General features: G+C 36.2%; 1 protein-coding gene across 1 annotated transcript in view; it reads right to left on the bottom strand.

Moving 5' to 3' along the window:
- Positions 1–1,613: 1,613 nt before the first annotated feature.
- Positions 1,614–24,889, bottom strand: part of LOC123331130 — a 587,693-nt gene continuing 564,417 nt past the window's right edge. Inside the window, exon 6 of the mRNA XM_044934514.2 lies at positions 1,614–1,891. Coding sequence (XP_044790449.2) covers positions 1,789–1,891 — 103 coding nt within the window. The 3' untranslated portion in view covers positions 1,614–1,788. The remainder of the gene's footprint in view (positions 1,892–24,889) is intronic.

Raw genomic sequence — 24,889 nt, 5'->3', positions numbered from 1 at the left:
ACGTAGTAGCTCAATTTTAATATTGATGTTTCATTTTAAGCTGTGGGTCAAAGGGAGTGGACAGAAGATCTGAAGGAGAGAATGAGATACATAAATGGACCTGGATCCAAACAACACGCATGTGCACGCGCGCACACACACACAGACACACTCTCACTCACTCGCTCACTCCCTCCCTCCATCCCAGTCCTGGGTTGCAGGAAGGTTACAGAGTAAACACCACCATTATCCTCTCTCCGTGAGCCTGTAGAGGAGGGACTTAAGAAAATGAAAAGCACCAGACATGTGACATTTTCCTTCTGTATCCTGAGTTGTACTTAAGACGGTCTTAAAGTTGAAGAAGTGAATGTGAGAAAGTCTGCAACGTATTAGTAATAACGAGGAACAGCGCTGTGCCCCGGTGAATAAACCCCTTAGTCTCGCTCTGTTAGCAGGGTCATCACTGTGGTGGGATGTGTACTGATATCAGTATGCGGAGGCATCATCCGTTAACACAGCACGGCCGAAAGCAGCAGCTTTGAAGTGAGAGGAACTAAGTTTACAGCTTTCTGGTTCTATGTCATTTAGGCAGTTAAGCTCCTTGAATTTAGGTTAGCTCTAAAATGGAGAAAATTATGTCTAACTTATAGCACTTGTGTGAGTTTAATTTATATAACTGATAAGTGCAGATAGAGCATGTTGACTCGACACTGACTGCATATTTAATAAATCATAGTTTTTATTATTATAAATGTAAACTGCTTTTCATACTGAACTGCTAGAAGATCGATGAAGGAATGGGCAAAGGGCAACTGATGTTTAAAGTGTGTACAGGGTCAGAGAAAAAAATGTCATGTCTGTATAGAGCAGGAGTGATAACTAGCAGATATATCACCAAATGGGTCAAAACCTCAGGTAGCGTAAGTAACTGGAGGCTCTAATGCTAACAGATTAGATCCCTAATTTAATAACTATATGATAACAATGTATTCACAGAAAAACTTATTCTCTTAATTGGCAGTTTTGATTATATTTAACCAAAAATCACAGTCTTTACTTTTGTGAAGAGTAACATCAAAATGACATACCTATTATCTATCATCTCTTTTTTCTCTCATGTATCTAGCCATCCATCCATCCATCTACCTGTCTATCATATGTATCTGTACTACTATTGTACAGTATTATGTGGAGGTTTTCAAGTAAATTTGTATTAAAGAATATATCTGAATAAAAATTCTGTTTAAATTATTCCTTGACAGACCAATACACATGGGAATTATGGTTCCCTCACTTTGGACCGAAACTAAATATTTGTTGAAAATATAGAAATATGTAATAATACAATATACATTTTTAAGTAAGGTTTCCACTGGCATTATTTGAATGGCTTTCTCTACGATTTTTCATACATCATTCTTTTTAAATAATGTAAATTAATAGCCTAGAATTTTCATTATCATCATTGTTGTTATAATTATAAAACAAGAGAGACATTAAAAAGAGCAAGTTGAGAAGTAGAACTGTGCCATGTAGTACAAAATGCCTTTCTACTCTTTTATTCTCAAACATAATCCATTTTGTGTAACCTAATCATAATATATACAAAACTGTTATCCAGACTCTCTTCCTTACTTAGTAATATATTTGCAACCCAAGCATGTGCCATTTTTATTCCAGTCATTAAAAAAGCAAACATTTGTAAGTCTTTTAAAAAGCTTTTCCCAACTTCACTGAGGCATAAGTGATATACAGAACGTGCACATATTTAATACGTGCAGTGTGAGGAGCTTTTCCGTATGTGTGTTTTCAGAACACCGTCGCCACAGCCAGGACACTGGATCCGTCGGCCATCTCCAAATGTGTCCTCTTGTGTCCCTTTGTTGGTTGTTGATTGTTGTTTGCTTCGTGTCTGTGTGGTGAGAACAGTTTACATGAGACAAATCACAAGGAGATATCATCTCATATCAGTTGGGATAATTTTCATTTAAAAAAAAAAGAAAAGTTTTGGTGAGGATGTGGAGAAATTGGCACTCTTATGCACTACTGATGAGAACTGTAAAATGCAGCAACTCCCATGGAAGAGTATGGAGCATCCTCAAAAAAAATCAAGAAGTGACATATGAGCCAAAAGCTCAATAGACATTACTTAGAGGAATTAAGTGATATATCATAATGTAGAGATTCATCTGTTTTATAAGTAGAAAGATTCAGTATTTTAAGATGTTAATTTTCTCCAGTTTACCTAGAGAGCAATGCAACCCTGTGGAAATCACAGAAAACATTATTACAGAAATTGAAAACTGAATTTAGATATGTATATGGAAAGACTTGAAACAAATTTGATAAAAGAAAATTAAGTTGGCTGCAGTAGCTTAATGCAGCCAACTTAATTCAAAATTTGCTCAAAGCCTGTAGTAAACAAAGGTATTTGGAATTGGCAAAAGGATAAACTTATAAAAGTAAAAAAAAAAAAGCACATATTCCAAGGTATTTCAATGGGAAATGGTTATTAATAAACATTTTTAAATTTTTGAAATCCATTAAAAAAACTGAACCTTTACACTTACCACACACTACACACAAAAATAAACACACAATTGATATTGGACCTAAAGATAAGAGCTAAAAAATATAAAACTTCCAGAAGAACAATGTTTTGATCTTGAATCTAGAACCATCTTTTAAAAATCAGAGACAAATTATCAGCCCTAGAAGAAGAAGAAAAACCTTTAGAAAACATTTATACCTTCACTTAGCCAAAGTGCTAAACAGAAAATATACAAATGTCAAGGAAGCACAAAATAAGGTTATCAACATCTTTCCATAATAAGGTTATCAATATCTTTTTTTGTAGAAATTCAAACTACGATGAGAAGTCAACAGACACCTATTAGAATGCTTAGAATTAAAAAGACTGGTAATAGGACAAAGTACTGATGATGTAACTCAAGTGCATGTGAAAATGCAAAATGGTACAACATTCTACAATATTTTTGGCCATTTATTATACAGTTAAATAGGTAGATTACATATCAAGAAATTCCAGTTTTAAATATTAAACCAAAGAGGTAAAAAATACATGAACAAACATAGACTTGATCTCAAATATCTTAACAGCTCATCCAAAAATACCCACCAAAAGTAGAAACCACCAAAATTCCCACCAACTAATTAAACTAAGAAAATCGTGGTGCATACATGCAACTCATAATATGAACTCAAAATCTGAAAAAAATAACTAGCTTCCTGTTATATTCATAAACATGGATGGACCCTAGAAATATAACTGAAAGAATATACAACATGCTCTATATTGAATAATTACATGATCATCTTGATAAGACAAAGCTCAGTGAAAGAACAATGGTTGCCAGCTGTTGGGTTCCTTATATGCTTTTTTAATGCCACTCCTATACTGCTGTGATTCCTCTAGCCTTGTAACCTAATTTGAAATCAGGAAGTATGATGCGTTCAGCTTTCTTCTTCTTGCTCGATTGCTATCTAATTTCTCTACCTCAACCACTGCATTAAAATAGCTTCAGCTGGGGTCACACCTGACATCTTTTCAATATTTGTCCAACTTGTCTGCAGCAATTGGTGTGACTGCTGTCTCCCTTTATTCTGAAATGGTTCTCCTATAATTTCTAAGATATTGCTCTTCTCTGCTTTCCCACTTGCCCATCTGCCTTCTCTGCTGCAGTTTTCTATTCCACATACCCTTTTACAGCCTTTCTCAAAAGTCTGTGTTCTTTAAGAGTGCATGAACTCTGAAAGCTCTACTTGAATTCACTGTGTTCAAAAGCCACTTTCAGGATGCCAAATCTCAAATCTTGGCCTCAGAAATTCTCTTCTCATTTCTAGACTTTTAAAATCAATTGTATGATATTTTTAGTTCCTCCATTCATAAATTGATTTATTATAACTCACTTAAAATATTTTGTTCAGAGTTCATTTTGCATAACTTTAAAATACTTTCCTCACTGCATGAGGAAAAAAAACAAAAAAAAAAACAAAACCAATGAACGGTGTACAGCAAGGTTGACAACCAAATAAATAGGCAATTGCAACAAAAGTTAGGTTTTCACTCAGCACACTGTGAATGTTTCATTTTTTAAATGCTGCTTTATTTTATTCCAAATTAAGTGTTCCTACTAAATTTGAAAATATCTTGATTTTTTTTATTGGAATGTAATTGCTTTACAATGCTGTGTTGGTCTCTTGTGTACAATGAAGTGAATCACCATAAATATTCATATGTCCCCTCCCTCTTATACCTCCCTCCCAGCACCCCCTCCCACCCCTCAATGTCATCACAGAGCACCCAGCTGAGCTCCATGTGCTGTATGACAGCCTCCTACTAGCTATACACTTTATACATGGTAGTGTCTATATGTTGATGACAATCTCCCAATTCACGCTCCCCCCACACCCTTATGTCTTTACATCTGTGTCTCTATTCCTGCCCTGGGACTAGGTTCATCTGTACCATGTCTGTAGATTCCACATGCATACCTTAATATATGACAGTTGTTTTTCTCTTTCTGACTTACTTCACCCTGTATGTCAGACTCTAGGTCCATCCACATCTTCATTAATGACCCAATACATTTCTTTTTATGGCCAAGTAATATTCCATTATATATATATATATATATATATATATATATATATATATATATGTACCACATTTTCTTTCTCCATTTCTCTGTGGATGGACGTCTACACTGCTTCCATGTCATGGATGTTGTATAAATAAATGATGCTGCAACGAACCCTGTGGTCCATGTGTCTTTATGAATTGTGGTTTTTCTCAGGCTTTATGCCCAGGTGTAGGTCATATGGTAGCTCTATTTTTAAAGAGACCTCCACACTGTTTTCCATAGTGGCAATCTCAATTTACATTCCCAGCAACAGTGCAAAAGGGTTCCCTTTTCTTCTTACACTCTCCAGCATTGTTTGTAGATTTTTTTTGATGCTAACCATTCTGACTTGTGTGAGGTGGTACCTCATTGTAGTTTTTTTTTTTTTAATTTTATTTTATTTTTAAACTTTACAAAATTGTATTAGTTATGCCAAATATCATAATGAATCCACCACAGGTATACATGTGTTCCCCATCCTGAACCCTCCTCCTTACTCCCTCCCCATACCATCCCTCTGGGTTGTCCCAGTGTACTAGCCCCAAGCATCCAGTATCGTGCATCGAACCTGGACTGGCAACTCGTTTCATACATGATATTTTACATGTTTCAATGTCATTCTCCCAAATCTTCCCACCCTCTCCCTCTCCCACAGAGTCCATAAGACTGTTCTATACATCAGTGTCTCTTTTGCTGTCTCGTACACAGGGTTACTGTTACCATCTTTCTAAATTCCATATATATGCGTTAGTATACTGTATTGGTGTTTTTCTTTCTGGCTTACTTCACTCTGTATAATAGGCTCAAGTTTCATCCACCTCATTAGAACTGATTCAAATGTATTCTTTTTAATGGCTGAGTAATACTCCATTGTGTATATGTACCAAAGCTTTCTTATCCATTCATCTGCTGATGGACATCTAGGTTGCTTCCATGTCCTGGCTATTATAAATAGTGCTGCGATGAACATTGGGGTACACATGTCTCTTTCCCTTCTGGTTTCCTCAGTGTGTATGCCCAGCAGTGGGATTGCTGGATCATAAGGCAGTTCTATTTCCAGTTTTTTAAGGAATCTCCACACTGTTCTCCATAGTGGCTGTACTAGTTTGCATTCCCACCAACAGTGTAAGAGGGTTCCCTTTTCTCCACACCCTCTCCAGCATTTATTACTTGTAGACTTTTGGATCGCAGCCATTCTGACTGGTGTGAAATGGTACCTCATAGTGGTTTTGATTTGCATTTCTCTGATAATGAGTGATGTTGAGCATCTTTTCATGTGTTTGTTAGCCATCTGTATGTCTTCTTTGGAGAAATGTCTATTTAGTTCTTTGGCCCATTTTTTGATTGGGTCATTTATTTTTCTGGAGTTGAGCTGTAGGAGTTGCTTGTATATTCTCGAGATTAGTTGTTTGTCAGTTGCTTCATTTGCTATTATTTTCTCCCATTCTGAAGGCTGTCTTTTCACCTTGCTAATAGTTTCCTTTGATGTGCAGCTTTTAAGGTTAATTAGGTCCCGTTTGTTTATTTTTGCTTTTATTTCCAATATTCTGAGAGGTGGGTCATAGAGGATCCTGCTGTGATGTATGTCAAGGAGTGTTTTGCCTATGTTCTCCTCTAGGAGTTTTATAGTTTCTGGTCTTACGTTTAGATCTTTAATCCATTTTGAGTTTATTTTTGTGTATGGTGTTAGAAAGTGTTCTAGTTTCATTCTTTTACAAGTGGTTGACCAGAGTTCCCAGAACCACTTGTTAAAGAGATAGTCTTTAATCCATTGTATATTCTTGCCTCCTTTGTCGAAGATAAGGTGTCCATATGTGCGTGGATTTATCTCTGGGCTTTCTATTTTGTTCCATTGATCTATATTTCTGTCTTTGTGCCAGTACCATACTGTCTTGATGACTGTGGCTTTGTAGTAGAGCCTGAAGTCAGGCAGGTTGATTCCTCCAGTTCCATTCTTCTTTCTCAAGATCGCTTTGGCTATTCGAGGTTTTTTGTGTTTCCATACAAATTGTGAAATTATTTGTTCTAGCTCTGTGAAGAATTCTGTTGGTAGCTTGATAGGGATTGCATTGAATCTATAGATTGCTTTGGGTAGTATACTCATTTTCACTATATTGATTCCTCCAATCCATGAACATGGTATATTTCTCCATCTGTTAGTGTCCTCTTTGATTTCTTTCACCAGTGTTTTATAGTTTTCTATATATAGGTCTTTAGTTTCTTTAGGTAGGTATATTCCTAAGTATTTCATTCTTTCCGTTGCAATGGTGAATGGAATTGTTTCCTTAATTTCTCTTTCTGTTTTCTCATTATTAGTGTGTAGTTTTGATTTGTATTTATTTTGTACTTAGTGATGTTGGAGATCTTTTCATGTGCCTCTTGGCCATCTTTATGTCTTCTCTGAAGAAATGTCTAGGTCTTTCGTTCATTTTTTGATTTTTTTTATTGAGCTATAATCCTGATATGCATCTTTTACTATCCAATCCCTAGTCTTGTCAGTAACTTAGAGCTTGATTCTGAAGCTTTTAAATTCATCACATCAAGTGAATTAATTATGGATTGTATAAGTGATTTTTCTCTTTCAACTTATTATGGATTGTTGATAGATGTTCTAATACAGAAATATGTTGGACTGTATTTCTATAAGAAAACATACTATTATTTTTATAGAGAAGTATTTCATTGCCTTTTTTTTTAACTTTCTACCCCAGGGTTCCCAATTACCTTCAGTTAGATTCTTTGCCCATCTTGCTGTTCTAGGGTTTTGTCCCTAATTGGTCCAAGAACTTTGTTATTTTCATGTGGATTCAACTGTGGTTATATTAAGCCAGTCCTCTATATCATAAATGAGGTTTTCAGCTGTGTTTGTTTTATTTCTTGAAGTTCTATTTTGTTCCTATCCCTTCTGTAATGCTATTCATTTGGCATTTAGTTTGTTTCCCTAGCTCTGCAATTTCTGTATCATTAAATTCTACCCTTTATTTATCTCATCTTTAAACTTAGATGTTATTAAATTATTCAGAATCTCAAATGTTCTTTTCAGTGTGAAACACAGATGGGTAATGTTCGCTATTTTTGGTGTAGTATGTTTTATTCTAATTTAGTTAACATGGCTTGCCCGTGTTCTTTCCTCCTTCCTTCTCCCTCCCCCATGTGATATGTTTGCATGAATGTCATAACAATCTTTCTGACATGTTAATATGTAAACTCTGCACCTCTTTGTATGCCATTTTTTTGTGCTAATGGATTATAGATAAATCCCCTCCATTCTTCTAAGTATCCTATATTTTCCCCCTCTTCATGCAAGTACTATGGTTTAAGAACTGGGTGTTTTCAGTTTAACAGAGGAGGTATGGAAATCAGACAGCTATACTCAGAGCCTTGAGTGCCAAAAATGGGAGGTAAATTCCAAAGAGTTAAACCAAGTTGAAAGTGATGAGTTGTGCATAATTTAGTTTTCTCATGACTTTTCTTTTGTCCACAAACATTATCTTTTGTTTAATGACTACCTATAATCCCCAGCTTTTGTTTATTTGGAAGCATTTATAGAGTTCATAGGTGTAGATTTTAGAGTTCATTCATTTTTTCAGTCGCTAAGTTGTCCAACTCTTTGTGACCCCATGAACTGTAGCACACAAGGCTTCCCTGTCCTTCACTATCTCCCAGAGTTTGCTCAAACTCATATCCATTGAGTAGGAGATGCCATTCAACCATCTCATCCTCTGTCACCCCTTCTCCTGTCTTCAGTCTTTCCCAGCAATCAATCTAGATACAACATGTGATAAATAAAAGACTGAAATTACATTTTAAAGTAATGAAAACACCTAGTTAAATGACATCACATAATTTATTGGTAATTGATGTTAGCTTTCAGGAAAATAAAATATCTTAGCAACAAAATATATTTATAAAAGACCCAGCATCAGGGTATTTTCCAATGAGTCAGCTCTTTGCATCAGCTGGCCAAAGTATTGGAGCTTCAGCATCAGTCCTTTGAGTGGATATTCAGGGTTAGTTTCCTTTAGGATTGACTGGTTTTATCTTAACTGGCTTTACTCCACAACTTACAATGAAATTGTTCTTTCTCATTTAAAATTAACTAAAACATATAAACATGCAAAGCATTTTAACACATTTTAGATAATTAGTATAGTCCTATTCAAATAAAAAATATCTCATTTGAGAGAGGCAGAGTTAACTGCTGCTTGGCAAAGCAGATTTATTCTTCAGAATAAAAGGTGATTAAATAAGGGAAAAATATTCTTTACCAGATATTTATATAACTCAAGCAACCAAAAACATTTTTATAGTTGATGAAAAATCACTAACAGTAACACTCATTCTTGAATTAAAAAACAAGCATTTATCAAACTAGACTGTCTTTAACTTAATAAAACCTGTCCAGTAGAACTTGAGATTTTATACCTAAAGAAAAAATGCTTTAAACACTCTCCAAAGGAAACAGCAAGACATGTAACAAATGCTTTTGACCAATGAGGACAAAGCAATAATAAAATAGAAGGAAAAGAAATTAGGTATGCCAATACAAGAGAAGTGACATGTATCTTTTTGTTTGTGTCCATATATAGAGATATGTGTGCGTGTGTGTGTGTGTGTGTGTGTACACTAATATGTGTATGTGTGTTTATGCTGCTGCTCCTGCTTAGTTGCTTCAGTCATGTCTGACTCTTTGCAACCCCATGAACTGTAGCCTGCCAGGCTCCTCTGTCCGTGGGATTCTCCAGGCAAGAATACTGGAGTGGATTGCCATGCCCTCCTCTGGGGGATCATCCCAACCCAAGGACCGAACCCGGGTCTCCTACATTGACAGGCAGATTCTTTACTACTGAGCCACCAGGGAAAGTCCATGTGTATATATAGATATATATATTTATAATTACCAATGTTTATTCACCTTAACTGAAAAAGTATTAGAATAACTGTAGTTTGATATATGTTTAAATAGCAAAATTGTTAGGATTAATATAAAGCTAAAATTATCAGTTAAACATGGTATCATTCTGAAGCATAAACCTTTCAAGATTTTCTCAGTAAATACTGAGAAAAACTATAAGAAGGCTATAAGAAAAACTATAAATACTTATGAAAAACTATAAGAAGGCTTATTCATCCTGTGTGTTCCTGACACAAGTATCTTATATATGACTGTGGATTTTCCTGTTCCTACTTTTAATTTCAACTTTGTCATGTGTTAATATGGGTACCAGTTTACCAATTTAGGACTTTAACTACTACTGGTATTGAGTATTATGTCATAATATTTCTGTTTGTCTCTCATAATGCTTTTGATCTTGAAACCTGCTTTGTCTATGGTAAATATAGCAACTTTGATTTTATAGTGTTTCATTATATATCTTTTCAATCTTTTTAAAAATTTTCTTGCATCTTTACCTTTAATATGCATTCCTTATGAACTGCTTTTAGTTGCTATTTGAAAAATTTTTCCTCTCCTGATGAATTTGTCTTTTTATTTTTACTGGCATGTATACTCCCTTTATATTATTCTATATTTCTTTCATTTTAGCATTCTTTGGTTTGATTGAGAACTGGTTGTTACCCTCTATAAAGTATGTTATTAATAATTGTACTTATACTTCCTTATACTTTGTTTACTATGATTACAGTATATTTAATTCTTTTTTGTGTTGATTTAAGGACTTTATTCTTGATGTTCAATTTTCTTCCAATCATCACCACCCACCTTGGCTCTAGCTCCTCGTGCAGAACTATTATATTTCTGCTACAAGCGTGTTGCTACTTTTGCTAAGATCTTTGTATACTCTGCATAATTTGACTCTGACATTTTTCCCAGTAAATTCTTCATTTCTTTGCTTTTTCAGAGCCTACTTTAAAATATAATTGATGAATTCAACTGGGCTTTTCTTGCTTGTTTTTTGAAAAGTGTGAGCCTACAAAGACAGGTACATCAGTGCCCTAGGCTAACAGAAATTATTTACGGGTCACAGTGAGGCACTGAATGGAATCTTATTGCTCTTGTGTGCCTATATCTGTATGTGTATGCCATTATATGTCTATCTTAGTCAGGACAAATCTCCAAGATTCAACATAAGTAAAACTCTAAGCCTCTTTCTTATTTTCTGAAAGTTTTCTGGAGTGTATAAAGGACCACCCATCTTCTCAATCAGTTCTACATTCACTTTCAGTTCTTGGTATCAAACCATGCAAAAGAAACTCACAGACCCTATTCCATCCTAGGAAATCCATTACTCCAAAAGTGTGTTGGCTTTGTCTGCCCAGGGTATACCACATATTTTTTAAAGAGTGCATGTTGCTGCTTTGTTTGAGAGTCTCAGTTACAGTTGTCTCTTACTGATATTCCTCCTTTTATTTGAGTCTCCATGACTCTGATGCTTTTCACAAGTAAAAATTTAAGGCTAGGAAATAAACACATTTTATTGAAAGTGAAAGTACTCCTTTCTTATTTGGCTTGATTTCCTGATGAATAATGGAGTGTGTGCTGCTCATTCTCTCATTTGTGTCTCTTTGCAACTCCATGGACTGTAACTCGCCAGCCTCCTCTGTCCATGGAATGTTTCAGACAAGAATACTGAGTGGGTTGCCATTTCCTCTTCCAGGGATCTTTACAACTCAGGGATCAAACCCGCATTTCTTGTGTCTCATGCATTACAGGGAGTTACTTTACTGCTGAGCCATCGGGGAAGAATAATGGAGTAGGAAATGGCAACCCACTCCCGTATTCTTGGCTGAAAACTTCCATGGACAGAGGAGCCTCGCAGTCTACAGCCCATGGGATCCCAAAGAGTTGGACATGACTGAGTGAATAAGCACACACACCTGGTGAATAAATGCTCTTTATTCTTATAAGACCTTTATTTTTTCTTAAATTATATTTCTACCTCTATTCCTAAAATCAATCTAGAGGCAGCATGTGGTAGATAACAGACTGAAATTACATTTCAAAGTAACAAAAACACCTAGTTAAATGATATCACATAATTTATTGGTAATTGATGTTATCTTTCAGTAAAATAAAATATCTTAGCAACATAATATGTTTATAAGCCCTTTAAAGAAATTGAATTCAGTCTCAAAAATAAAAAAAAAAGGAAAGGAAAAATATACCAAACTACAAAACATCAACAGGAAATACCTTTGATTTACATTAATTTAATTTTTTTTTAATTTTATTTTATTTTTAAACTTTACATAATTGTATTAGTTTTTTAAATAGTTCTCTTTAAAACAAAAACAAACACTTTTTTGTTATCATTTCAACTATATTTTCCTCTGGTACCAGTTTCTCTGTGAAGTGAAAACTGATGAATCTATTTTCTTGACATTGTGTTGGTTGCCAAGTCCAGTTCCAACTCTTTGTGACCCCATGGACTGCAGCACTCTGGGCTTCCCTGTCCTTCACCATCTCCCAGGAGTTTGCTCAAATTCATGTCCATTGAGTCAGTGATGCCCTCCAACCATCTCATCCTCTGACCTGCCCCCGCTTCCCCTCTCGCCCTCAATCTTGCCCAGCTTCAAGGTCCTTTCCAGTGAGCCAGCTCTCTGCGTCACGTGGCCAAAGTATTGGAATTTCAAGTTTAGCAACAGTCCTAACAATGAATGTTCAGGACTGACTGCCTTTGAGATTGACTGGTTTGATCTTCTTGTAGTCTAATTTAGGAGTCTTCTCAAGCATCACAATTTCAAAGCATCAGTTTTTCAGTGCTTGGTCTTCTTTATGCTTTTTGGACCAGGAGGAATTGGCAGAAGTCATCCTTCTCCTGGACACTGGGCTGCAGACATCAGAGGCAAGGACTGGAATGTGACTCTTGGCCCACAGGTCCCCAAAGTGAACAGGGGCATGGGAGAGGCACGCTGTGTCAGTAGCAGACATCCAGTAACTGTGTGTTTCATCAAACATAGTTGCAGCAATTCTGACATATCTCCCCAGGATATTAGAATACGGCAATATTGCAGGATGGGTGAAACTAGCCTCACTCCTTGTGAGGTCTCACTACTGGGTGCTGGACTAATGCTATCGGTGTAAACCATCCTGTCTGCGGGCCCAGTCATTGCATTAACTGGAGGGGAAATCATTTGTATGGGAAAAAACCACAAAACATAAAAAATGAGGTTTTCTGGTGAGCTGACTGAGAAATGAAAAAGAAAAAGTCTTTTACACTTTTATAAAAAGCTTATCATAAGGTGATATTGAGTCCTGATTTACAAGAAAATGTCTAAGTAACAGGAGGTTTTCACAGACACATGTAGGCTAGTCAAAGCTACAAGAAAAAAAAAAAAAGAGAGAGCTTTGCGAGTTCAGTTGAGATTCCAGTAAAGGAAAAATAATCTCTTGGACTTGTAGAGTGCTTTTGTAACATAAAAAATATAGGGCATGAAGTGATTAAATATTAATGCCCTTTAGCTGATGTTTCCAGGGGAATATTTAATTATAAAAGAAGGGTTATTGTGCTGCACAGTTGGAGATGGGCTCAGCGAGACACAAAGATTTGGCAGGAATTAGGATACAGCTCATTTGTGCATGGTAATGAGTGGACCTTCACTGTATAAGCAAAATACTTGATGAACATTTTTCAAGTGCATTATTTTGAGTCATGCAAGAACACTTTAAAATAAAACACATATATCCATTATGTAATGCCAACAGCACTGTCCCCATCAAGTCCAGCACTAACTATACAAACAAGCCTGAGATGAGTTAAAACCAAAGTATAAGATGTTTGGTACAGAGCAAATTAAACATCGTATTTGGTCAATAATCTAGTTTCTCAATCTCTAGTGAGCCTGTGGGGCTTCATGGGTCTGATCACTGGCGTCTTGCTCAGTGGTTTGGTGTTTGGTGATACTGAGGGGCCTCCAGAGGAGACAGAAGTCAGAGTCTTGAAAGAACCAGAAAAGAGATTTCTGTCTCTGCTGTCGGGGTGGCACTCTGGCGCCATACTGATGTAATGACGGAGGCCGTGTCATCAAGGGTCACAACTGGCTGTGCTTGGGCAACTGGCACAACGGAACATGCTCCCTAGTGTCCTCCGAGTCCCGTGCACATACCTCACCTCACACATCCCTCATGCCTTCACTCTCCCCACGTTACTTTGGACAATAAGCTGGGCACCCCACTCTGCTCTTATGCTAGAAGGCAGAGGCATCCACTGCAGGCAGATTAACAGAAGTTTAAAGCAAATCATCTCCACTTTAAGAAGACATAGGTGTTAGGTCAAGCTCACAAAACAGAAGAGAAAAAAAATTAAAAGGCTGAGGTTGCAACCACATTAAGAGTAATAACTTCTGTCCTTCAAAATACACTACGAACATATTTGAAAAGATCCTTTCAGTACATTACAGAGCTCAGAATTCACCTAACCCCAAATGCTAGCATCAAAGTCTATGATATTCTCTTCCTTGTGAAACACTGAGGTGATGAAAAACCCGGGCCAGATGTTCTTGGAAATATGGAAATATAATGCTAGGCAGAATTCTATTCATTGGAAAATCTTATCTGGAAAAAAAAAGTGAAACAAAAAATAAGAATTTTAAGATGTAACACCTAATGTGACAAGATCATCTGTTGAAAAACCAGAATTTATGAATTGGGGATTTTTAATTTTTTAATTTTTAACTTTATTGAACTATAGTTGACTTACAATGTTTTGTTTCAGGCATATAACAAAGGGATTCATACATATATACACTCACTGTTTTTTAGATTCTTTTCTTATATAGGCTATCACAGAACAGAGAGTCCCCTGTGCTGTGCAGTGGGACCTTGTTTCTTGTCTCTCTTATGTATACTGGGATGTGTATATTCATTCAAACCTCCTGATTTATCGCTCCAACTACATTTTCTCTTTGTTAAGTTTGTTTTGGATATTGACAGGTCTGTTTGCTTTGTAAATAAGCTCATTTGTTTTATTTACTAGATGATGATATCATATGGTATTTGTCTTTCTCTGATTTACTTCTCTTAGTATGATAATCTCCAGATCCATCTATGTTGCTCTAAATGGCTTTATTTCATTCTTTTATGGTTGAATAACATTCCGTTTTATGTCTGTACCACATCTGTGTCCATTTCTCTGTCCATGAGGTTGCTTTCAAGTCTTGGCTAGTGTAAGCAGCGCTGCAATGAACACTGAGGTGCACGGATCCTTTTGGATTACGGTTTTCTCCAGATATATGCCCAGCAGTAGGATTGCTGGCTTATATTGTAGTTCTATTTCTAGTTTTTTATGCAACTTCCATACTGTTTTTCATGGTGGTTGTACCAATTTAATTTACCACCAACAGTGTAAGAGGGTTTCTTTTTCTCCACATCCTCTCCCACATTCATCGTTCATAGACTTTTTTTGATGATGGCCATTTTGACTGGTATGAGGTGATAATTACTTCATTGCAGTTTTGATTTGCATTTACCTGATAATCAGTCATGTTGAACATCTTTTCATATGTCTCTTGGCTATTTGTATCTCTTCATGGAGAAATGTGTATTTATGTCCTCTATTTTTTTGTTGTTGTTTGTTTTGTTTTTGACATAGAGCTGTTGGTGTATTTTGGAGATTAGTCCCATGCTGGTTGCTTTGTTTGCAAATATTTCCTCCAATCCTGTGGGTTGTCCTTTCACCTTGCCTACAGTTTCTTTTGCTGTGCAAAAGCATTTGAGTTTCACTCAGTTCAGTTCAGTCGCTCAGTCGTGTCCGACTCTTTGCGACCCCATCAATCGCAGCACGCCAGGCCTCCCTGTCCATCACCAACTCCCGGAGTTCACTGAGACTCACGTCCATCGAGTCAGTGATGCTATCCAGCCATCTCGTCCTCTGTCGTTCCCTTCTCCTCCTGCCCCCAACCCCTCCCAGCATCAGAGTCTTTTCCAATGAGTCAACTCTTCACACGAGGTGGTCAAAGTACTGGAGTTTCAGCCTTAGCATCATAAGAAATCCCAGGGCTGATCTCCTTCAGAATGGACTGGTTGGATCTCCTTGCAGTCCAAGGGACTCTCAAGAGTCTTCTCCAACACCACAGCTCAAAAGCATCAATTCTTCGGCACTCAGCCTTCTTCACAGTCCAACTCTCACATCCATACATGACCACAGGAAAAACCATAGCCTTGACCAGATGGTCCTTTGTTGGCAAAGTAATGTCTCTGCTTTTGAATATGCTATCTAGGTTGGTCATAACTTTCCTTCATTAGGTCCCATTTATTTATTTTTGTTTTTATTTTCATTACTCTAGGAGATGGATCAAGAAAGATATCATTGCAATTTATGTCAAAGTGAGTTCTTCCTATATTTTCCTCTATGAGTTTCACAGTGTCTGACATTAAACTTAGGTCTTTTATCCATTTTGAGTTTATTTTTGTATATGATGTTTGATAATGTTCTGATTTCATTCTTTTATATGTGTCTGTCCAGTTTTCCAAGCACTGCTTATTGAAAAGACTGTCTTTTCTACATTGCATATAGAATTTATGGATTTTGGAAGTGGGCAGGGCTACTTATGTAGTAAAAAACCCACCTGTAGAAGAGACATAAAATGCAGGTTTGATCCCTGGGTTGGGAAGACCGCCCCTAGAGATGGAAATAGCAACCCATGCTAGGATTCTTGCCTGGGGAATCCCATGGATGGAGGAGCCTGGCGGGCTACAGTCCTTAGGACTGCACAGAGTAGGATATGCCTGAAACAACAACACAGCACACATGGATGGAGAATGGACATTTAGTCACGTGAATATTTCCTATCTTCTTGACTGATGTAGTAAAAAAATCAGGACGCTCCCAAACAACAAGACTTCTCAGAAAGCATTTCAAACCAGCATTAAACATTTACCTATGACTTGAAAGTCCAAAGGTATGAGAGAAATGGACATTACCTGGAAACTGTGTATATAGATTGATACCCTGGGTGTATGTTTGCTCCTGGCTTGTGAGACAGGAATCATTAATGATCTTTATGTTGATTAAGATCCGTGTTTCATTGAGTGTGCTTTAATGCCTCAACTTATCCCATTGAGGCATTAAAATATAAATCTCCCATTAATCAATAAAATCAAAAAGAATCCACAAAAATGAAAAATATTAAGAATATTTCAAAAACAAGTACATATTTGAATAAATGCTCATTCTTTATTAATAAATATAATACAAATTCTACTAAATATGGGCAAAAAAATCAGTGGGCTTTAATTTTTCAAACATTGATCAGAGTATGATGAAAAACAATGACAACATATAGAAGAAAACACATAATAACATTTTTTTAATTTTAAAAAGTATTAGAATAGGCAAAAAACACATGGTATATTGCATAAGGAAGCACACATAAAGCCAAACTCTTAAGAAAATCAAGAGGATAGCAGATATAAAGTATGGAATAGTGATAATTTCTGAATGACTATATGGTCACAGAATGCCACACAGTTCTTTGGCTTGGTTTATGAGTTCAGAATTTTTGGACATTTTATTCTTCTACCTTACATACATATACTCACACACACACACATATATATATATATATATAAACATTTATTTAGTTTATAAATATGTTCTAAATTACATTTTGAATAAATCTAGAAGTGACTTCCTTCAGGTAAGATTACCAGAGGGTACTTGACAAATTTACCATTTCATTTTTAAATAAATCTCTTTTTTTCCTGCTCCTATTTAACTGTTTTATTTTTGGATATATAATTCCAGGACAAGACAGTTTTTATTTTCAAGAAATATTTTGTGTTCTTGCAAAATGTATGGAATAAATGTCAAACTTTTCACTTTTTTACAAATCTCACAGAAAATATTTCTGACAAGTCTGAAAAAGTGTTTTTCTTTTCCTTGTAGCTGTAACTAAGCAGTTTCAAGTCATCAAACATACTATTCTAATATGTCAGCTCAGCATAACTGCAAAAATACCATAATATAATTTTAAGATGTTCACTGTATTGTTTAATGGGTAGAATATATATATAGTTACCTGCAAAATGTATTATCTACATGAAAATTGTCTGAAAAAAACTATTAGATTTAAATAACATTTAACTCTGATGTCCTAGAAAGTAAAAATGAATGTTGAAATAAAATATTTATACTAACATTTATATTTATACTAAAATTTAAATTATTTTTATGATTAACCATAGGTAAAACTGATTTTTCTACAAATTAAAAAAAATTAATTCCTGTGTGTAGAAATAATTATATATACACACATATATGCATGTTTAATATTAAAACAAATTTTCTAATTAGAATTTAAGCATATGACAGAACCAATACAATATTGTAAAGTTAAAAAATAAAAAATAAAATTAAGTAAAAATTAAAAAAAAAAAGAATTTAAGCATACCATTTCATAGCAATGTAGACATTTTTACAGAATGTTTTCAATAGACATTTGGTCTAGAGATAGGTGATTTTTCATTACCATTTGCTAAATGAGATATTTTATAGTTTTTATAGTCATAGATTTGATTTCAGATTTTTCTCTTGTGATTGATTGAACTTCTGAGTCACAGATCTTGTCTCATCACTGAACATTTTCTTTGACCATTACAACATCAAATATTAACTTTGGAAATTTCTACAAAGAAATTTTCCAAGTGTATTTTTCTTATCCTGCTTTTACTTGGCTTTATATTTTTATTGGCTTTCTACTTTTATTGGCTTTCTACTCATACTAATACAATATCATTTGATTATTTGTTGATCATTTTGATTCAGTGATTGATTACATTAATTCAAAACTCCCAAGTTAAATCTTCCTTAATCTCCCTTGAATAGATTCTTTTAAACAGAACCCCTTTCATAGTGATAGGTTCACGGTGGTCCATTTAAGAGGTTGATCTTTCTGTATTTGTGACAGGGGTGGTTGTGAATGGGGCAACTCAGGTGTCCACCTTCACTAGAGTGATTGATTAAAGCCAGGGGCATACCCACTGTGAGATGCTATTTAGTGGCTAGGAGTATCAGATACACAGTAAGAAGCATTGATAGATTTAACAAATTTTGTTGACCAAGAACTACAGTACTCATCAAGGACACAATTTCAACGATACACATCAAGTTCATTACATCAGTCACCCATGGAGAGGAGGTAGCTAGAAATGGGGAAGGATGATAAGGAAGAAATTCCAATCAATCAAGCAGGAGGGCTTTGCACAGAGTGGAACAGAGGAAGGGAAGTTAGGACAGAGCGCTGCCTTCTGGAAGGTGTAAAATGTATAAAATTTAGAATATGTTTTTTCTCCTAGCTGAGAGTTTTACAGGACCATTTCAGTGTCCATGACAAAGTATGAGAGAATTTAGCTATATTATGTTTAGCTAATTGAGCTTAGCTTGTAAGCAATTTTTGCTGTTTTTTCAACACGTAAGAAATTGCTTGCACTCTGTGTCTTGGCATATGCCCTCCTCCTCTCTGCGCTGTTCTCTGACATGAATCAGTTACCTTCTCAGTAGAGACTGTGCTATCTAAAACCGAGCTTAACTTGAACACAATATTTTGTACATAGAAAAAATTTTTTTCACAGATTGTGAAAAGGTGAAAACAAGAATCAAGCAACCTAAGGTTCTCTATGGTCACCTCCACACTGTCAGTCACTCATAAACAACAGAATGTGGTTTAGAGACTGTCCACATCCCGGAGGCAACTTCTCCAGCAAAAGCTTCAATTCAGTTCAGTTCAGTTGCTCAGTCATGTCCGACTCTTTGCGACCCCATGAATCACAGCACGCCAGGCCTCCCTATCCATCACCAACTCCTGGAATTCACTCAAACTCACGTCCATCGAGTCAGTGATGCCATCCAGCCATCTCATCCTCTGTCGTCCCCTTCTCCTCCTGCCCCCAATCCCTCCCAGCATCAGAGTCTTTTCCAATGAGTCAGCACTTCATATGAGGTGGCCAAAGTACTGGAGTTTCAGCTTTCGCATCATTCCTTCCAAAGAACACCCAGGACCAATCTCCCTTAGAATGGACTGGTTGGATCTCCTTGCAGTCCAAGGGACTCTCAAGAGTCTTCTCCAACACCACAGCTCAAAAGCATCAATTCTTCGGCGCTCAGCCTTCTTCACAGTCCAACTCTCACATCCATACATGACCACAAGAAAAACCATAGCCTTGACTAGATGGACCTTTGTTGGCAAAGTAATGTCTCTACTTTTGAATATGCTATCTAGGTTGGTCATAACTTTCCTTCCAAGGAGTAAGCGTCTTTTAATTTCATGGCTGCAATCACCATCTGCAGTGATTTTGGAGCCCCCCAAAATCAAGTCTGACACTGTTTCCACTGTTTCCCCATCTATTTCCCATGAAGTGATTAGCCTCTCAATATTGACAGAGCCTCCCCAAACCATGCATATAGTTTGGAGTGGAGGTATTCGATTTCACACAGCAGGTAAACTGGAGAGAAACTTCAGTCAAAATACTTTGCTTAAAGTATTAACACAGAAGAACAAACAAGCAAATGCTGTTATTCAGTTTTAATTAATTGAATAAACAAATAAATATGGACTGGGTACTTCAAGAAGGGCTGGAATATAGAATTGGAAAAAATGACTTTTCATCCTCCTTGAGCTTACATTCTAAAGGAATATGAAGGTAATAAGCAACTGATGAGCAAATATTTATGGAATATTAGTGGTGAGACCTAACAAAACAGAATTTACAGACTGGGTACTATGGAAATTTTAAATAGTACAGTCTTCACTGAGAAGATGGGGCTTCCCAGGTGGCTCAGTGGTAAAGAACCCACCTACTTATGCAGGAGACACAGGCTTCATTTCTGGGTCAGGAAGATCCCCTGGAGATGGAAATGGCAAGCCACTCCAGTATTCACGCCTGGAATATCCCTTGGACAGAGGAGCCTGGTGTGGGCTACAGTCCATGGGGTTGCAGAGTCGGAAAGGACTGAAGCGACTGAACACAAATGTACTGAAAAGGTGATTGGTTCATAGAGCTGGATAATATTAGCAAACATCACACAGGTGGGAGGAACAGATGCCAAAACACGGCGTGCAAAAATTTCTTACGTGTTGGAAAAAACAAAACAACAAATGAGTTAAGTTAGGAGAAAATTACTTTCCCAGAGTAAACCAAAAGAGGAAAACAATCACAGTAAACATAGACCTGGAAAGTAATGTAGTCATATTAATAACTTAGGCTTATCCTTTTCTAGGGCTTCCCTCATAGCTCAATTGGTAAAGAACCTGCCTGCAAAGGAGACCCCGGTTCCATGTGTGGGTCGGGAAGATCCGCTGAAGAAGGCTACCCACTTCAGTATTCTGGCCTGGAGAATTCCATGGATTGTATAGTCCATGGACTTGGAAAGAGTTGAACAGAACTGAGCGAATTTCACTTTCACCCTTTTCTCAGTAAATGTAGGAGTGTATTTGAACCAGGACATAACATGTTTGACCTGATTTTGAAATGATCACCTCAACAACTCCTGAGAAATAAGGTTGACCATTCTAAAAATGGAAAGTATTATTTTTAGAGGCTGGTAACTTTTAACTGACCTACAACTCTCAGATCTTTAAGTATTACATGGTAAACATTTTTCTGTGAAAAGTTTTTGCTGGAGGATCTAGCCAGAAGTTGCCCTTCCTAAAGTTAAGCAATCTCTGGTTAATTTGGATGAGATCTTACTTTTTACTTTAGATGAGACAGTTGTCTGGTTCCACCTTCTTGAGTTTAGGTTAAAACTCTCTTCAGGAACTTCTTTAGGAAAGCATCCATCCATTTCCTGCAAGAACATCTTAATACATACTACGTATGGAGTTCTGGACTTCCCTGGTGGTAAAGAGTCTGCCTGCCAATTCAGGACCGTCTATGGTGCCATGGAAAAGTACTCAAACCTGGAATAAAATGAAAGTCTTTGGGCTGGGAATAGTAAGGGTCCTATTCCCTTAAAATTTTTTTCATATAACAAAGCAAAAATGACCAATGATGTTAAATACATAGCTTCAGAAAGTTTGTTGATAAAAGCACAATTTAGCAATCATCCAAAACTAGATACAAAAAAAGGTACGTCAATCATATTAACATTTTTTTCACCAGCTTATAGCACATAGCCAACTCCTCCAGAGGGGCCCATGATTTCATTGCAGACTTCAGATTTGAAAGAGGAAGGTTTTAATTAATGTAAGTACTCAGTTAATTGTATGGCAGGGGAACTGATGAGCTAATTTTAGTTTTAACATCCATATGTACTTTTTCTTCTTAAAACTGTGATTTCTATTTTACTTTTCAGCTACATCACAATATAGTTTTACAAACAGGGGGTAAAAAAACTACACCAAATAATTTCCTTTAAGCATACCCTGAAGTATTTAGAGCTCTGAGTCATTTTAGCCATTTTAGCTGTAACTCTAAGAATATATTTTACAGGGCTACACTAAATATTTTATCCCTGGTAAAACAGCAATGGAAAGTACAAAATGTATGTTTCCCTTGACTATAAACAAAAGATCATTTTCCATAAACCTTTTGACTTCTTTATTCAATAATTTTCCTAGACACGTCTCAGAGTTCAATATTTTATAGCATCTTTGTACTTGAGAGATTGACTATCCTAACAATAACTCACTGATTTTATGACTGCAAATAAAGGAATGATTTAAATGACAAAACACTCTTAAATATTTTTTTTTAATTTCTCCATCTTACTCCATAAAATATCCCTGGGTGTTAAAATAATTAACACCATAAAATTGTAAAATGTTCCTTGATTCAAATTTAGAATAATAGTCATGTCCTGATCCTAAAAATTACATCTTAGTAATGATTGACATTATTGCCTATTGCTAATTGCTTAGTAAATTGCTGTTATTCACAGTAAAATGTATTTCCATTTACCATCTTCAGCAACTTTTAACTTCTACATAGTGGGTAATTTTGTTTGTTTATTCTCACCAGTTTGCAGAGTCAGCAGCATACAAGATAGAGAAAATGGGTGAACATATTTCTTTTAACTACTTCAAGTATGCATGTCCAAGGTCAGCTAATCCTTCAATCCATAAATATCCTTTACTATGTGCCTCAAATCATCTTTATAATCACCATGTTTCAGATAGAGGAAGCTCATAGAAATCCTCCTTATATTTTTACACTTTGATTGAATTAATAAACATGTTTTGCTGATTGGTTTCAGGTAAACAAAAAAGTGGCATCAGTCAATTAGGACCTGATTTTAGTCTGAGAGAAATAAGAAGCAAATGGGGGTGTTTTGAGCAGGAAAAGTGATGAGACCTTACTTCCATTTTAGAAGAATTTCTCTGAATCTTATGAAGGAGCTCCTGGAATGAAAAGTCACTTACCAACTAAGATAAGTGGCCATGATGGAATTTTTCAGAAGTGATGACATTCTGAAATAGTTTGGAGATAGAGACCAGGATTTTTTGCTGGCTTAGTGCTAGAGTGAAAAGAAAAAAAAAAAAAAAAAAGAAAGGCTTTCTTGGTGGATCAGGCAGTAAAGAATCAGGATACAATGCAGGAGACCCAGGTTTGATCTCTGGGTTGGGATGATCCCCTGGAGAAGGGGAAAGAAAAAGAAAAAGTAAGGATAATTCCAAAATATCTTCCCAGAACAAATGGAGGAATAAATTTACCACATAAACAAAGGGTAAGGTTGACAGTGAGGAAGGGATAGCCATTAATGAAGACTTTTATCTTCTTTGTGCTAAATTTGAAATATTTCTATGACCTTCAATTGCAGAAGTCCTAAAAACATCTAGTGTTAAGAAATCAGTCAGGACTGAGGATCAAAATGTGAAAATCATTACATACAGGAAAGACTGTGTCCTATACATTCACCCCCAAAGTATCACTCAAAACTTTTTATTATCCATTAACCATCATTTATTTCTATACCCATCAACCACATGAAGGGATGAAAACTGCCATTACTCTACTTATTGCCCATGCAATTTCTGATTTAAAATAACAGATGCTGTCTAAATATTTGTTTCTGATCTTGTGCAGTCCAGTGTAACATGCATGCAGCCACCACGCTTATCTTTGAAAATAGACATTTGACCATGTCAGATCTGAACTTTCTTTAGTTTTCCATTGTGCTTGGGTAAAATTTAAAGTCTTTAGAAATTCAAAATGCTTTTCAGCCTGAGTGTACATTTTTTAAAATGGTATTACTTATGCTCAGAATCCACTTTGTACCAAGCAGACCTGATAAAGAATCGTGATATCAGAGATGTTTAGAGGTAGTTGATGATACTGATGAGTGGTCAGATAGAAACCCAAGGTCTTAGGATCCCATAAAAAGCTTTTCATAATTGTGTAATCATCCTATAGACCTCATAAATCATTATTTCCTTCCTCAAGCACTTCTCTTTCCTGACTTTGACAAGCTCCTTTAGCCAGGTTTCCTGTTTTCTAGAAACATTTTTTTTGTTGTTTTACTATTTTCTCCAACTTGATTCTTTTCTATCAGGGCTCATCTATTCCCAATCCTTTCTCTAGTGTTCCCCAGAGGATTCCAGCTAGCCCCTAATCCACCACCATTGATTGTACCCGACCAGGTTCCTCAGTCCATGAGATTTTTCCAGCCTAAATACTAGCATGGGTTGCGATGTCCTTCTCCGGAGGATCTTCCTGTCCCAGGGATCAAACCCAGGTCTCCTCAATGCAGACAGATTATTTACCACTAAGCCACCTGGTAAAGCCCTAATCCACCACTGACCTACAGTAGGCATTTTTTTTTTTTTTCATGTGCATTCATGTTCTTTGATGATCACAACATTTTTCTTATTCCCTTTAGTAGACAGGACAACAGTATAAACCTAGAAGGTGCTTGAATCAGACAGAATAAGACCTCCTTTCCTGAGATGTACACATCCCAGTCCTTGAAACCCAAGAATGTTCATCTTATATGACCAAGGGCATGTTGCAGATGTGATTACATTAAGGAATTTGGAAGAGCAGCCCACATTATCCACATGTGTCCAGGAGATGGAGAAGCCTTATTACAGAAGAGAGGCAAGAGGTCAGAATCAGGATTAGACCTGATAAAAAGAGGAGAGGATAGGGTGTTAGGGGTTTGCGGGCCAGGAAGCAACAAATGGAGGAGTCTGTACAAGGTGAAAAAGGCAAGGATTTCCTTTAAGAATCTCCAGAAGGAGCCAGCCTTGTAAACATCTTGACTTTCTTCTACAACACTGATTTTGGACTTCTGACCTCTAGAACTCTAAGATAAATTGCTACTTTTTTTAAAACTACTAAATTTGTAGTAATTTGATACACAAGCTATAGGAAA

This window comes from Bubalus bubalis, chromosome 22 (assembly GCF_019923935.1).
Source record: "Bubalus bubalis isolate 160015118507 breed Murrah chromosome 22, NDDB_SH_1, whole genome shotgun sequence".
NCBI classification, from domain to species: domain Eukaryota; kingdom Metazoa; phylum Chordata; class Mammalia; order Artiodactyla; family Bovidae; genus Bubalus; species Bubalus bubalis.
Note: the sequence above shows the minus strand (reverse complement) of the source record. Positions and strands in the feature narration are given on the sequence as shown.